At 41.5% G+C, this 16,711-nt stretch overlaps 1 protein-coding gene across 2 annotated transcripts in view; it reads right to left on the minus strand.

Moving 5' to 3' along the window:
* The window catches only part of kif20ba (kinesin family member 20Ba), a 50,020-nt gene extending 34,647 nt beyond the window's left edge, over window positions 1-15,373 (minus strand). Inside the window, exons 1-20 of one of the 2 annotated variants that reach the window (XM_079362678.1) lie at window positions 15,210-15,373; window positions 14,723-14,798; window positions 13,162-13,251; window positions 12,755-12,877; window positions 12,309-12,447; window positions 10,967-11,151; window positions 10,324-10,378; window positions 8,897-9,100; window positions 8,533-8,644; window positions 8,211-8,282; window positions 7,614-7,760; window positions 6,835-6,997; window positions 6,341-6,490; window positions 6,125-6,241; window positions 4,635-4,774; window positions 4,419-4,539; window positions 3,716-3,905; window positions 2,637-2,821; window positions 1,954-2,430; window positions 472-1,634 (exon numbers count right to left, since the gene is read on the minus strand). In XM_079362678.1, coding sequence (XP_079218804.1) covers window positions 472-1,634; window positions 1,954-2,430; window positions 2,637-2,821; window positions 3,716-3,905; window positions 4,419-4,539; window positions 4,635-4,774; window positions 6,125-6,241; window positions 6,341-6,490; window positions 6,835-6,997; window positions 7,614-7,760; window positions 8,211-8,282; window positions 8,533-8,644; window positions 8,897-9,100; window positions 10,324-10,378; window positions 10,967-11,151; window positions 12,309-12,447; window positions 12,755-12,877; window positions 13,162-13,251; window positions 14,723-14,794 — 3,905 coding nt within the window. In that variant the 5' untranslated portion in view covers window positions 14,795-14,798; window positions 15,210-15,373. Of the gene's footprint in view, window positions 1-471; window positions 1,635-1,953; window positions 2,431-2,636; window positions 2,822-3,715; window positions 3,906-4,418; window positions 4,540-4,634; window positions 4,775-6,124; window positions 6,242-6,340; window positions 6,491-6,834; window positions 6,998-7,613; window positions 7,761-8,210; window positions 8,283-8,532; window positions 8,645-8,896; window positions 9,101-10,323; window positions 10,379-10,966; window positions 11,152-12,308; window positions 12,448-12,754; window positions 12,878-13,161; window positions 13,252-14,722; window positions 14,799-15,209 lie in introns of those variants that run through there. The other variant, XM_079362677.1, reaches the window with a different exon arrangement.
* Between the last annotated feature and the right edge of the window lie 1,338 nt (window positions 15,374-16,711).

Below are 16,711 nucleotides of genomic sequence, written 5' to 3' on the forward strand. Positions count from 1 at the left end.
GAACCACAACACCGGGGGGGGGGGGGTTCATTTTCGCTAAAGCACACAAAGAACTCCCTGAAGAGAAGATAATAAACAGCTGAAGTTTAACAGGGGCTCATACTCTAATCTAGAGTTTGATGAGTTTCTTATTGAACTTCTTGTTGCTGATGGTTTAAAAATAAAAAATTTGATTTAACAAAGTTTTGTGTACGGTACTCCAGACGTTATATAACCTGGCTGTTTATGCTTTTTGAGTCACCTTTTCCAACATAATGATTTTTACTAAAGTTTGTGAATACAGGAAATGTTGGAGTCGACTTCTTGAAGGATTGGGGATAATTCAGTACATCAGAAGACCACCTCATTGTCAATGGTAAGGCCGGGCTGACAGAGCTACAGTTAGTGAGACACGCTCTGTTCTACACATCAGGTGGAGCCCCTCTCTTTTTCTAAGTGAAATAATAAAGAATCAACTTGTAAAAGTCTTACCTTTTTATTTCCTCGGCTTTCTTCTCGAGCTCCGCGTCCTTCTGTGCGATGGCTTCATGGGCCACCGCCAGAAGCTCCCTGCGCCTTTCCACCTCCCTGCGCCGGGCCTCCTGGACCGCCTGGCTCTCCTCCTCTTCCCGCCGCTCTTGTGCCTCCTTGAGGCTCTTTCGGAGCAATTTGAGCTCTCCCTCCTTTTCCAGAAGCTGCTCCTGCAGCCGCGCCTCCCTCTCTGCTGATGCATTTCTGCACTCTGCTAGCGTCTCACCCACCTCCCCGTCCTTTGGGTTCAGGAGACCGCTAGCTCTGCTAACAGACTCCTTTGCTTCTTCCATGCTAGAAACTTTCTCCCTGAGGGATGCCATCTCAGCCTGGAGATCAGAGTTTAATCTCCTTAGCTCTTCATCAGCAGGAGAATGAGAGGAACTTTTAACTGCAGCTTCTTCTAATTCAGCCTTGAGCTGCTCTGTCGCTCGCTCCTTCTCACTGAGCGTTTGCTTGAGATCATCGAAAAGTTTGCCTGAGGTTGCTTTTTGTTCACTCAATTTGTGTTCCATCTCGTCCATCTGCTGCTGTGAGGTCACTTCTTGTGTTCGCAGCTTCTCATTGAGCTCCTTAATCTGTTTAATCGAGACATGCGACTGTTCCTCAAGCTTGGCTCTGAGCTGTGAAACTTCTTCTTTGGAAGCCCGTTCTCTGCATTCCAGCTTGGATCCGAGTTCATCTATCTGAAGGCGTGACATCTCCTCTTTCTCCTGAAGCTTCTTTTTCAGTTCCTCAAGTTCAAGTTTTGACGCTGCTTCTTGCTGGTTCAGCTTCTCCGTGAACTGTTCGGCCTGCTGGTTGGAAATCAGACGTTTCTGTTCCAACTGTTCATTTGTCTGCGCCAGCTCATGCTCCAGCTCCAGCATTCGTCTGTGACAGCTGTCATTCTTCTCCTTTTCCTCCGACAGATTCTTCCTCAGCTCGGACAGTTCTTCTCTCAGCTGATCACCGTCACCGCCAGCTGATCCTCGTCCTTCCTGTTTCAGGCTCTGGACTTCCTGCAGCAGGGCGTTTATCTGGGAAGTTTTTTCATGCATCTCCTTTGCGTGTTCTTCCAGTTGTTTCTGAGCGTTTGGTTGTTGGACTGATCCTGGTTCAGCCCTCTCAGTCTCTCGAGACACCTGTGGTCAATAAACACAAACGTCACTTCCTGTTACTGTTGCTGCATCAAAACCATTTAGTGAAACATCAACAACAGATACAACTCTAAAGCTTATGTCAGGTTAAAAATACTAAAACATGAATCCTTGTAACATGAAAAATCATAATTAAAACTGTATTTGTATAGATAGATATTAAGTTATCATGTCATCCTTCAAAATAAAATTGCTATATTTTTTTATTTCTCTGGAAGGTAACCTTGAGAGTCATGAAAGGCACCCTTATAAAATGTATTATTAATTTAAAGGGAAAAACAAAAAGAAGCATTTTGTTGCCTACCTGACACTCTGCTGTTTCCAGTTTGGCAGTCAGCTCTTGGACTTCTCTTCGCAGTGCCTCACCCTCCTGTTCCTTCTTATCGGCCTCCTCCTGCAGCCACCTGATCTCCCTCCTCTCAGCGTCCACAGTAGTCTGAGCCTCCTCTCTGCCGCTCGACTCTTCCCTAAGAGCTGCAAGTACGTCCTCCCTGCGTTTCTTCTCCTCTTCAAAGGACGCAATAGCATCTTCCTTGGCTCTCCTCTCAGCTTCCAGATCTGCCATTGCTTTCTCGTTGATTTCCCTCTCTTCTTTGAGAGATGCCAGAACCTCCTCTCTGCTTCTTTTCATATCCCCGAGTGTGGCGAAGGCCTCCTCCCTGGCTTTTCTTTCCTCCTCTAAGGATGCAAGTGCCTCCTCTTTTCCCAAAGTCTGGTACTCTAAAGCAGCAATGGCGTCTTCTCGGCCTCGCTTCTCCTTCTCTAGGGCGGCTAACGCCTCCTGTGTCAAAGGAGTGATTATTCATCCTTTTATTATGAATGTTTGCACAGCACCAATTAAATCAACCAGTAGGAACAGATGTATATGTGTGTGTGTGTGTGTGTGTGTGTGTGTGTGTGTATATATATATATATATATATATATATATATATAAATAATTTATTAATATTCCTCCTCATTAAGATTTCACCCGCAGGGGTTCGTACCTGCAGCTGCTCTTTCTCTTGGGAACGCCGCTCTTCGACCAGCGAGGAGTGGCTCTGTGAGTCCAGCTCTGCCCCCTTCTGCAGGTCTTCAACCTGTTTCTCCAGCCGGGAATTCGCTAATGACTCCTCTTGGAGCTCCAAGATGAGTCTCCTTTTCTCGTCATTGTGTTCTGAACTGGGTTCAGCTGCAAAATAACACAGGAGACGAAAAACAAAAGGGTGTGAAAAGCAGGTTAGAAGTGTCACACTTGTATACAGAACAATCATGTTAAAATACAGTTTGTGTTTAGATAAAAAAAAGTTTTCATAGCTTGCTAACATTTATTTTGTAGAGTGACATTTTAATATTCAACATTCAAAAAACTTGATCCTCTCTAAATTCCTGTAGGTCATTATTAGACAGAGAAGGAGCTGCAGTATGGTTAGAGGTTCCAACATCAAACATATTCACACCCATTAGATTCATAACAAAAATCACACCAGCAGTTCCAGAAGTCAGTAAAAACATGAGTGCAAAGCCCGTTTAAAAAGCAGTGATACCTAGCCCTGTTTAAAGTACCTATTGCACGGGGGAATACAAAGCTTTAATTTTTAAATGTCTTTTTTGGCGAAGGGTACTCTGAAACCTCTGCGTGAGACGAGCAGCTGAAACGAGTGAAGGGTCCTCGGTGATGCAGCTTGCTTTCCTTCCTGCTGCTCGTCTGTAACGTTCTTTAAAATACGTGTATTTGTACTTTAGGTAAAGTCAGTTCTCTCAGTGGAATGTTATGTACAGCTTTCATTACTTCAAGATCACCCAGGGTGTCTGAACAGGTAGGTTTAACCCGATATCAAAGTGACACATTACCCTTCAACTATCACTGGATTAAGAGTAGTGTTCATAGATGTGATGCCGCCATCTTGAAATTTCAAATGTCTCGGACAATTTTCTCATCAAGTGACCCATGGAGACTGCTCATGCCAATTTTCACGCTTGTATCATAAATTGAAAGTCTGACAAAAATAAGTATTTAGCCACACCACTATTTCTGAGACTGACTCTGATGGATTCAGAAATGTTTGTTGTTTTTAACCATTACCTCTGGAAGCGACCTGGCTCTGGAGTTTCTGCTGGAGTTCATTCAGTTTCAACACCTTTCTCTCCATCTCCTCCACAGCGTCTTCTCTGTCCCCTTGAGTCCCATCTCTGGCTGAAGCGAGACACGCATGAACAGCCTCGGCTGCCTTTTTGACATCTGCCAATTCAGAGAAGTTGTCCAGAGATTTGTCCTGCAAGGGGGAGAAAACATTGGAGAAATCAGTCAGGGACAATTAGTGAGCTTAACATCCAGGTTTTGTGACCTGAGGCAGCTCTGTCAGAGCACACTGGAACAAAAATACTTAACCTCCACCTGCCTTAGCCTTAGCAGCTAAATATACACTTCCCCTTGGGCTGTTCATGTAGGAAGTTGTGCAAGGACAGAAGAGTTATCAGATTCTTTTTTGACAAGTTGGAAACATTGCAATTCACGATGCTCTCACAGCCTATAACGTCCAGCTTTCTTTTAATGGACAGGAAAGACAACTGGAGTTTAACAACAGCTGAACAATTCACACTGGTCAACTCTGCTCTGGAGAGCTGGATGTGTGGAGTGTGAATGTAGCACATTAACGTGATCCAAACGCACTACGATGGGTAAACCAGCCTCCAGATATCGACTCTTTCACAAGACTTTACTTTAGCTCTGACGGCAGTGAGCAGTCAACCGTCAAGCTAAACACAGGACGCATGAAATATGTCACCATGGCTTGTGCATCCTGACTCGGTCCGGCGATGGCCATTTTGTCAATGAGGTTCTTAAAGATCTCCAGTCTTCTTTCAGCTCGCTCCTCCAAGATCTCTCTCTCTCTCGCCAGGCGGTCACTGATTTAACAAACACAGATTTTCAGCACTTAAATACAAGAGCCACACTTTTTCCAGGAATTTACATCGGTGACCTAGAGGAAACAAAATCTCACGTGTAGTCATTCTGCATCTCAGAGAAGAGCTCTGAGAACTCTCTGCTGACTTCCTCTCGGACTCTGGCCTCCATGAGCAGACTGTCGGCTCGCTCCTTCTTCAGCTGGAGCTGCAGCTGCTTCAACAGCGCCACCTGCCTCTGAAGAGTTCAATATTGGAGAATGATGTTTCTTTCAGTAGTACAACATTTAACGTTGTTTTGAAATAAATAAAAAGACAATAAGAAATCTTTCTGCATGAGAACGGTCAATGAAATATGTACCGTAAATTCCGGACTATAAGCCGCTACTTTTTTCTCACACTTTGAGCACTGCGGCTTCTACTCCGGTGCGGCTAATGCATGGATTTTTTATGGGGGACAATGAGCTTCTGCCGCAAAAACATTTGACTTCGTCACGTCGGATCTTAATATCAGTCATTTTGCGCTTCATGCACGCACCCTCATGATGGAAAACACACGGAGAAATACATATGATGCAGCTTTCAAGTTAAAGGCGATCGACCTGGCTGTCAAAGAAGCTAACAGAGCTGCTGCACGTTAAGATGACACTGACAGCGACAACAGAGACTGAGGAAGTGAGTAATGAAGTCATTCTGAGGCAGTGAATGGATGGACTTTTTCTTGTGAAATATATTACGGTCATCTTTTTCATCAGCCGTGTTACAGACACCGTCGGCTAAGCTTCGTATTGTAACGGTTCATGTTGTAAAGTCAGTAGTTGATAATGTGTTCATAATTCCGATTATGTGGAGAGTCAGTGAATGCACCAGCGAGAACGTGTTGAGTGGCTGTATGAGAGAACGCTGGGGGAGAGAGTTGGATTGTTACGGCAAGTTATGTGTTGCTCTCTGCTGTAAACGGCGTGGTCACGGCCGACAGTGATCGGGTTATTAAAAGTTATTATTTGAACGCTCTCGTCGTCCTTTAACGTCCGTACGGACGCTACAGTATTTGCGGATGTTACCGGTAGCCTACGTCTGTGTAAATAGCTCTTGTTATAGCGTGGACACCTGCGGCTTATAATCAAGTGCGGCTTATATATGTACAAATACATTTATTTACTTATTTTTAGCCGGTGCGGCTTATATCCAGGTGCGCTCAATAGTACGGAATTTACGGTAGTCCCAACAAACAATGAAGCCACTAGATATTAAATGAAAGAATGTTTCTGTTCTGTTTTACTGATCGTCCTGCAGCTTTCGAGACAATGAGTCTTGATGAGCAAACAATAATTAAATTAAGTAAAACACACAGCTTTAGGAAACAGGAAATGAAGAGATAAAAAATAAGAATAACAAAGTATCCTGTATATCTCCCATACCTTAAAAAAAAGAAATCTGCCAATGGTTTATATCTAGTTCACACTCCCCTGAGATTATTCCTGCCTCCCTGATATTCCATCATTGATCCTGCTCTCTGGGCTGTACTTTGTTGTTTTTTTATGTCATTATCTTCTTATGAAACACTTCATGAAGTGAAGTTGCTTACCTTAGCTTGTCCAATGACATGTTGGTCATTCTCTTTCCCCTCTTCTTCACTGCCATTCTGATCCACTGAGACCTCCATCAGGCTCTCTTCTTCCTCAGACTCATTATCCACGTCCTCCTAGACCCGAGATTTTAAGATTGATGAAGATCATCCATGTAAAACAAGGCAAACTGATGAAAACGGGACTATAAAAGCATTTTATTGTGTACAGCTCACCTGTACATCCTCCAGGCTACTATCCCAGCCAATCAGGGAGCTCCTCCTGCTGCCCCGAACAGCCTTCCTATCTTTGCTGATGACAAACAATCCCTCCCCAGTGGACCTTTGTGGTATGATGGGAAGAGGCCTGGTGGCCAGCACAACAACCTGCAAAAAGACGAGAGTAAAAACTCAGCACAGCAGATGTCATAACTTTATTTTTTACTTTTTTTGAGTGTTTGAGTCATTTTAGTTTCTAAGTTGGATTTGCATGTTTGGTTAGTCACATGGTGTTTACATGGATAATGAAAGGAACAGATTGACTGTCTTTAATCCTATTATAAAAAGAAGAGACAGAGAATTTAAACCGATGCAATTTTACATCTGGAAGTATTTTATGGAAAGGTCTACAGTCAGATAATACAGAAGGAACACCCATTAGATGGTGATGACTGAGAGCAGCTCTGAGAGTAAACACAACACAGGAAGGAAAGAGGAAACGGTGTAGGTACCTTCTGTGCCACAGCAGAGAATTTGAGGACGTTAACAGTCTCATCGTACATGGAGGCACACTGGTTGACGTTGACGATCATACAGGCTTTACCTAGACCGCAGAAAAAGCCCTGCAGGTAGTGGGTCAATTTGCTTTCCCTGAAGGGAACATGCTGCAGCAGCCTGAGGGAGTAAACGCACACATACAGGTCAGTCAGCTTTAGCTTGAGTGCATTCTGAACGGTTTGAGCTGCTACGCTTGATATAAATAAAAAAGGTACCACTGGTCAGGTATAGAACTTCCATTTTTGTCCCAATTGCAAAGCATTTCCATATTCATACATCAAGCACACAATAAGCAACTTTGTAATCCCATCAAGATCGTGATGTTGTCCACGTTATAAAGTTCAGTCAAATTGTTGCTCTCCCTTTAGCTGTGGTCTGGTTTTGCTAAATAAAGAAACCACACTAAACTCATTTTGACCTTTCAGGTTATTAGTCTGTGAAACTTCGAGAATAGCTTTAATTTGCAGGTCTAAAAATTCCTTATTTGTTTTATAATGGCGGCTGTAAAAAGCCTAATTTCAGCTTTGGCCTGAAAGTTTTTTCTGATTGGACGGCTCTCTTCCAGGGGGGCCAAATGCTGCAGGGTTGCTCGGGGATGGGCTGCTCCTGAGCTGGTAGAACAGCCAATAAAAACAGCTCCACCTGCCTACGTAGAGGTTGAAAGGCAAACTCTGCAGACTTATCCTGGGATAACTCCAGATTGGTAATGATGTAATAATGGTCCTCATCTCACTTGGCCTGCTGATTGTGTCGTAGTGCGTTGATGCATTTTCCCAGGATGAGCAGCGAGGTGTTGATGTTTCCAGCTTCCTTCAGACGCTCTCCTATATTCTGGGTCTTTGCGCATCGTTCTGAGCCAGCCAGATCACAAAGACACAACCTGATAACAAACACATTGAAGTGACTTAGGGATGTCAGCAGTTACTTGTTTATTGTGATTAATTAAGGTCTCAAATGAATGCGTTGCAATGTTTTAACCTGGTTAATCACATGCTATTTTGTCCTTTTAGGCGCACTGTGGAGAAGCATTTGATCTAACAGAAGGTACTTGTTTATTTCAAAATAAAAACGGGGTTAAATACAAACAAAAAGTTAAGTACTCTTAGATTTAAACACAAAAATAAAAGCTACATTTTTAAAGTTGTTAAAAATGGAATTTGAAACCTGATTAAACGTAGTAAAATATTTAAATATCTGGATTCATTGCTTGACAGTCCTAATCTGAATAAATAACATGATACTACAAAGAAAATCCATCACATACATGCACACTGTTTAAATCCTGTCCTTCTGAGCTAAGACAATGTTGAGAGAATTAAGATTTACTCACTCGCTGACCATGTGGACCCTTGGAGTCCCGACGTCCTCAATCCTCATTATGCGAACGGAGAAAATACTGTGACTGCAGAAAAAGAAAAGAAATCAGGTACACTAGCTTTACAGGTATTTCATAACTTTATAAAGAGACAGAATAAACTGACTGTCAGACTGAATTTAAAAGCAGGAATAAGTGTGATTTTTGACACTCCGATTAGTTGATTTTCTTGTCAGTACGTCTTGAACCATAATTGATCAAGTATGGAGACAGACAACATGAGGACTCGGTGTTCAGCTTCCGTATGTGAAGAAAAGTGCACGCTGAACGTCTGTACCTCCTGCTGGAGAGCTGGTTTAGCCGGGTGGAAGAGAAACTCTGGTTCTTCTTTCCTATTTTCATCACCTTGTAAGCCTCTTCTGCATTATTGACCTGAACCCAACGCAGATCTGGAAGAACATGGATACAACATGATAATGCACTTGTGTCTTTCTTTACACAATTGGGAGGACACAAACACTTTTCATTTCTGTCAGTCACGTTGGCTGATCACCATGACATGTTGAGTTACAGTACATGGCTGTGCAAGTACCGACATACTTTTTTTTTTGGAGTAAAGAGTGATGACTTTGATAAGAAGAAAAAAATCGATTAATAAATTGCACTTTTTCTTTTCTTATTTATATGAGAAGAACTTTTACCTTTGACGAAGGCGTTGCCTTTGACGTCCTGTGATAACCGCAGTGCAGTCCTCCTCAGAGCCCCACTGGGAACGACCTCCAGCAGGTCATGAATGTTTTCATTGTAGATTTCACAGAAGGAAACCCACACAGAGAACTTTGTGTTAGCTTCGACTTCCAGGTTTATGTCTTCTGATGAAGCTGCAGCATCCAGCATGGAGGAGCCTGTAAAGAAACAAACATTAAAAACATGTTGAAAGTAATAGCATACACTGAATCACATTCAGTGACAGCAGTGGATTAGTATTTTATTCATGTTCTGTTTGCAGCTTTCAGGTGATGTCACTGTCAGTGCTGGGGCCTGTTTCAGTAAGTTAACCCTGAAATGAGGGAAACTCTGAGCGTTCTGTTTCAGCGGGGGAGTTCCGAGAAATAGATGGGTAACTCGGGCCTGTTCCAGAGAGGGAAGTTACCGGTACTTTAGCAAGGAGTCAGTTACTATAGTAACTGAATCAGTGAACTGAACCTGGTCGGGAGCAGGTTTTCTTCAGTGAACCCTGACTTTCTCTCCGTCAACTTTTTCAGAGCCAGAAATGCCGTATCACTCCATGTGTGAAGGAAGATTCACCATTTGTCTGAATAGTTGTACTAGTTGTATGAGGAATGTGTTTTAGTCTCGGAGCCTCGAGATGAAGGGGCAGCATTACTCCTCAGGGAATAAGAGTCTACATTTATGTGAGGAGATGTTCATTTAATTAGGACTAATTTATAAAGTAAACAGGATAAAGGTGAGATTATATTTAGCCTGTGTGTGAACACAGCATGTTGGGACAAAGATAATAAAAAGGTCAGCTACCACCATGAGCCTACTTTGTTCTTACATTTCTTTTAGAGCCGTTTCAAAGTCGCCTTTCTCCTGCTGGCTTGCCTCTTAGTAAAGATATATTTCAGGTTTACTACCATTCCAATAGGCTATCATAATTCTGAATATGAATTAAATAGACTTTATTACACAAGCAGCTGTTCTCTCTTACACCACTTCTCTCTCTCCTGAGTGCTGCAGCAGTGTATTTCATTCTTCTAAAAACCTGTTCATACCCTCCTTACATCTGCAGGTTATATTTCAAGAAGGTTAAAGTACGAGGATCTTTTTTTTGGTATCTATTGCCATGGTGAATTGTAGTATCGGGGCTCCATTAATGTTGGCTTTTAATCCTCTTGGTGCAGACGCTGAACACCGAGTGAACTTACTCAGAGTAGATTTAACAAACTCAAATCAGCTGATCTGGAACCAAAAACTGAGTGTCCCTCCTGAGGGTGAATCAACTCAGAGCTCAGAGTTAGACTAGGAGTTTCTGAAATGGGCCCCTGCAGCTAGACAGAAAAAAAAACAAAAACAAACACAGGTTCCTGATGAAAAGATTCTTGGGAAAAAATTGAATTCTTGCCTTCATGTAGAGTCTTATTAGTCGAGTTCAACAGGCTTGCATTGCTCCTCTCACCCTGAAAGTCAGTAAATGTTAAAGAGTTAAAATTGAGTCATAGACAAATTCTTTTACAAACAAGTTTAACAGTGCAGCACTTTTAAAAGCATGTCATGAGAAATCACAAAAAAACCCCGGATCAAACACGACAGCCTTTTTTTCAGAACTATTCTACTTTTCACTTCACAAGCCTCGAGAGCATGACCTTCCCCCTCCTTCTCAGAACCTTCCCAACACTGGAATCAAAAGAGAAGCCTTTGACGACCTTCTTCACTGCTGGGTTGAGTTCTTGAGAGCATAAAACAAGAGAAGCATTCGAACCTTCTTTCTCAAGCCCTTAAATGTCACTGGAAATGACATCATCTTCTTTCACGGATACTGATTGTCACACTTATCTGTTGGCATCTAAACCTTGGTTCTCTTTCAGATTGAGGCGTTACTGCCTACAAGAGAGGACTCAAATTCCTCCTCATACACCTGACAAAATAACTCCCAGTACTGCAACAACAAAAGGTGACCGAGACTGCTATGCAGAGAACAAGACCCGAGTAGCCCAAGTTATTTTTGTGTCTCGCTTGTGTGTGTGAAGCTCTCTTTAAAAGATGACCTCTTTAAGTTGTCTGAAGAGGTTTCTCTTGAACAGCGCCTCCTCCGCCTCCTGCTCCCTGGTGAGTCTTGTGAACTCCCGGCACCGCTGAGGTTTGATGCTCATCCCAGTAAAAACGTTGTCATCAATACTGTTGAAAATGACATCAAGAGATCTGGGCAGGATGCCAGCATCAGCATCTGGACCTGGAGTGAGAAAAAGCAGCATGCACTTAGATCTCAAGAGGCCACCTCCCCTCATATACAGGAAACTCATTTCATGGAAATATTGCAGCTAACATCTTTTTTAAATCTTAAAGAAAAAGAGACTTTCCCTCCTCGATCATGCACTGATTGACTTTTTTTTTCATGGTGTTCGCACATCCAATAAGGTCGGCACGTAGGGCGAAAAACTTACTCGAAAAGAGAAAATCCTGCATACTTCTCTTGCTTAATATCACTAATTTATTACTTTTTTTAAAATAGTTCTTAACATATTTGTATAAAATTTATATTATTTATGATCAAATAATCAAAAGTTATGTTCTGCTAATAAAGTGATATCTGCAGCAAACAGAACTCTTTATGCTAGTTCTCTCTCTCTCTCTCTCTCTCTCTCTCTCTAGTCCAAGTGCAGATCAAACATTCAGAGTGAAAGGAGCTGCAGTCTGTTCGTTCCTCTGCTGACAGATCAGAGACCAAACCACTTAATGCCTTTGTGCGTCACACATTATACACAAGACGTAAGGGGTGCACAAAGCCTGAAACTGGCGTGTGTAAGAGCCGAATGATAATAAGGTTGTTTAAAGGGCCCAACATGTAAGTCTGATTATGCCCTGAGGCCAAGGTGGAACCGCGACCGTCTGCCCTGTTGTGTATGTCAATCCACTTCGTCTTCCCCATGTGTCCTGTCCCTCAACTGAGGTCCTACAAGTGAACGCAACAAGCTAAACAAAAAAACAAAACAAAATTGTGTCCGTTCACTAATTCTTCTGTTATTCCTGTATAGTTAAATGACTAATCAGCCAGAGGTCTTCTTGCAGCTTGCCAAAGAACTAGGTAAGAAAGGTCGCTCACATATTTATTAGCAACATACCCCCCCCCCCCTTTTTTTTTTTTACATAAATCATTCATTTCCAACCCTTTCAGACATAAGCTTTGACACACACATAGTTGTGCTTGAGCTGAACTGAAAATGGTGAAACTCCATCTGATACTTCATGAGAACTCATCCAACAGCTGAAGGAGAAGTTTCCTGCATCTGCTCTATGAAGCTCTTCATCATGAAAACGACACATGTAGATCACTGTGTTCATTGAAACAGCTTCAGAAGCCCTTCTGAAATGAAGGATAGTGAAACTGACCAAAGAATGTGAAGGTCTTTCCAGCGTTGGTGACTCCGTAAGTGAACACCAGAGAGTTGCCGCCTCCAAGAACATCTTTCACCAAGTCCTTGACGGTGCCTTGAAAGAGTTCTCTCTGGCTTGTCTCAGGTCCGTACACCTAGAGGAGAGCGAAAAACCTCATCAGTCCTGTTTTTAGACTAAATACACTTCAGTGCCAAGTGGTTCATAAAACAATAAGGTGATGTCATTGTTGCTAAGATCATTTGTCCTGTCTGTGATCCTCTTTTAGACAAGATGTTATAAAGGGAGACACAAATACATTTAAAAACGCAACAATGCATTTCCAAATGAAAAACCAAGCAAATATCTTTACATACGTCAAAGAAAAAAGGGATGAAGCTTTCTGTGGCCAGAGAAGTTGAAAACAATCTGGGTGACTTCCTTATTTAGCGGGAAACACCAACCTGAGAGAACTGGAAGCGCTGTCCATTCTGTGGGAAAGCTCTATCAGTGCTCAGCCTTGCTGGGAGGGACACACTGGGAGGTTTCAGGAGAACTGTGTCAGGAGGCTCGATGTTAATGCAGTCCTGTTGAAAACAAAAGATGAGAACATGATGATGTATCTCTCTTTGAAATGATTGTTTTTCTCTTACATTATCTTTAGTAACCTCATAAAAGTTATTGGGGTCTCTATTCATTCATGGTGACTTTTTGCAAGCAAAAAAAACATGATAATGCAAAATTGTTTAGGAGGGTTTGAAATTTCAACACGTCAGCATTTATTGAGTCACATCATCCAGATATGTTTTAACATGAGACAAACCGCACAGATTAATCTATAAACACAGATTTGATTTTATGATGTCGTTACCTGGGACTCTCCATTAACGCTCTCTGTTGAGGTGAAGGGTCTGATGCGGAGGTAAACCTGAAGGTGTTCTTTCTCCTCCATGATGGACTGCTGCACCAATAGAAAGATTACATCTTAGTAGAGGTTCATCAATTGTAAAAATCAGGCCAATGTCTAAAATACCAATTTAGTCTGTTTCCAATATGGATGTCTTTTCATTAAATTGTTTATTCTCACAATGCCAACATTTTCTCTCATGTTTGACCAAGAAAACAGACCAAAGTTTGTCCGACTGGGGACTTTCTCTACCCAATAACACACCTCTTTGAATGAGTGGTTACTAGATGCCAACATTACTGCCACTGGCGGCCTTCACTTTAAGTCGGGTAAAAAGCACTTAAGCAAAGCACTAATGGAAACTTTCACAAGAAATGATGTTATCCAACACCACAATGTGGTGTGTTTTTGCAAAAGTGGTAGTAGACATTTTCTTCAATTTCGGGCAACCTGGAATGACGGTTAAAAAACATGATGAAATCAGAATCTACACATTCTACTCGGGCTGCCAGATATTTTAAAGAGAACATATTATCCCCCTTTTCAGACAGTCCCCTGTGCTCTAAATGAAACATCTGTGCTGTGCTTTGGTCAAAATATAACATGAATCAAGCACAAGAGGTTTGTGAGCATGTAGAAACCAGCTCTCTCAGAACGCTCAGTTATGGTGTGTGTGTGTCTCTTTAAATGCAATGAACCCCGCCCCCTGAGTAGATATCACTCCTCTTTAGAGGACAATTACAGTAATATGGCAGAACTGCGTAAAAGTTTAGCTCTAGGCTGGATGTGGAGTCAATTGGAAGAGATCACAGGGGAAGGATTTTCTTACCGGAATCCAACTTGTAATGTACCAAACTTTGAAACACATTTAGTGGGTGGATAGACAAAAAGGTTACCCAAATGTTTTTTTTCAAAACATGTCCCCTTTAAGACAAAACTGACATTGCCTTACCTTTTCTATCTGTGATATATATTGTGATATAAAGAAGATAACATCATATTAATGCAGTCTGCTTTTGAAGCCTGCATGATGTTAGAAAGTTGTATCTAGTGTAGAATATAATAATAATAATATTAAAGAGTCCATATTATCTATTACTCAGTTTATATTTCTACCTGTATTCCTGCTGTTGTTTATGTTTGACACAGAACTTGTCTGCAACATGTCATAAAAAAGAAGTTATTTACCCACTAAAATGAAACCAAACAATCAAAGGGCAACTGGTGTTGAGAACTGCTAAAACACTTCATGCGTTTGGTTGGTCTAATGTATCTGTGATGTCCATGCCAAATTATATATATAAATAATAACAGAATGCAGTTACCTGGAGTTTCATGTGACTGTTGTTAAAGCATAGTCATAAAACCTGAGCCTCCATCAAATAGGTCAAATGTGCATCTACTGGGTGAGACTTAACTTCAAGTTTGCAATTTGTTTCTTGAGGAAGCTCATATTATGATAAGTAAACCATTGTGATTCATTGTGCAGACATTTTTATTATTATTTCCTCTGCCATTAGATCACCTGTAAGTCTGGAGAAGTGTTGAACTGTGACGAGAGATCTCTCTTCAAATCGTTGTCCTCTACCTGTTCCATGTTTCTGGAGGGGAAAAAAGGAAAGTGTGTAGTTTACAGCTTGTATTGGCTACTTTTGTATTAAAAAAAGAAAGTGCATTTCGTAACTGAGAACAATATTTAACCCAGAGTTGAATTAATACAAATAGTTCTCCAGAGCTACACGCTATTATCGAGGTCGGGACTTTAGTTCAATTTGTTGTAAAAGTCATGTAAGTGATATAATGGAGCTGCTTAAACGTTAATAAAACATCGTTAATCAATTGTTTCTCACTGACTGCCCACTTTTCTGATCAAGTTAGCCTGTTAGCAGCGTCTCCGCACCTGTCAGTTGGCGTTTGAAGCATAACATCATTTAACAAAGTTCTGTTTGCGTTTATGAAAATAACTTAACTATGTCTCTTCAAAATGGTTACTTCCAAACACAGATACGTACCTGTCAATGGTTATTTTTGAGACATGAGGAACTGAAACCGTGTACGTTTTCCCTTCGTGAGCTATAGTTAGCGCTACCTAGAGTTGAGCTAACAAAACAACACAGCCGCCTTCAGTTTGAAAGAGACCAACCAGATTCAAGTTGAAACCGCGCGTGCGCAGTTTGCTTGCCTCTTCTTCTTTGGTGAACGGCGGCTTGAAATGCGCTTAGTACCGCCACCTTCTGTGTCGGAGTAAGCATCAATGGTTTTTACACCAGATTCTGAGAGAAGAACAAAATACGTGAAAAAATGAAATAATAAAAAGCAATATCAATAATTGAGCTTGAAAAGGAGAAGTGTAAAGTTAGGCTACACACTTAATAAGTCGGCTGTAGACAGACCCTGTCAGAGATTCTCCTGCTCTTGAATAACAAATGTCAGCTTTCTATAACAAAAGCTTACTTTTTAGATGAAGCCAACACATAGGCTGTAAATATAAGCCTACCCCACACCCACAGTATGACCTCTTTTACCATAGCCTACTCTACCAGATTTCCTCATCCCAGGGACAGCTTTTGCTATTTTGTCCTTATTGTGGTATTCCTGTATGCCCCTTAATTATTTTTTGTTTTCAATCAGGCCTAGTTCTTGTCAGTATGAGAGCTGCTGCATTTTGGAACAGTTAAAGAATCTTCAGCGATTTACCTGGCCAGCCTAATAAAAGAGAATCACAAGAATCCAACCTGGAGGAAAACGTGTTGCTCAGCATAGTTTTGTGACAGAACACATATGATTTTAAGTATATAACAAAGGTAAAAATAGGCAGCTGAACTTGGTTTTATGTGAGAGTTTATGGTGTTATTATTGTGCCACATTGGCGAGAGGCCGAGGAGACAGAGTGCGCATAGATCATGTTTTTGGTTTGGTCAGATATATATTTGCTGTTCAAAATGAAAGTATGTGCTCGCAAGAGAGCCACTGTGCTCTCAAAACTGTCTCCTCGGCCTCTCACCAATGTGTCACAATAATAACGTCATAAGAGTTAAAATAAATATCTTGATCAAAGAGAACTCCCAAAATTGTAACAGTGTTGGAGGATGCCAGGCAGACGTCATCGAGGACATTTATATAACTTCACCCTCCAATTATCTTTGGGTCAATTTGACCACATTCAGTGTGTAACGTCTCTAAATAAATGGTTAACATCTGTTATGATTTACACGGGTATACAATGTTTGGACCCAGATGCACGACTCAGAGACAGGTATATGATTTAACAGTGTTCTTTTAATAAACAAACTAAGGGGTGAACAAACAAAGGTGCATGCTCTCCTGGGAGTGGTGATGTTAATGATGATCTTGAAGTCCAAACACATGTAAAGTGAGTGCAGAGTTGTAGAGCGGCAGGCAGGCAGGAAGCAGTTGAGTATTGCTGTTGCTGATGAGTAGGGAAAAACATGAGGAGAATGTGTAAGAGAAAACCATTCGTTCACTAAGAAATACACTAGCGCCAAGATTCGAG

This window comes from Symphodus melops (assembly GCF_947650265.1).
Source record: "Symphodus melops genome assembly, chromosome: 15".
Taxonomy (NCBI): domain Eukaryota; kingdom Metazoa; phylum Chordata; class Actinopteri; order Labriformes; family Labridae; genus Symphodus; species Symphodus melops.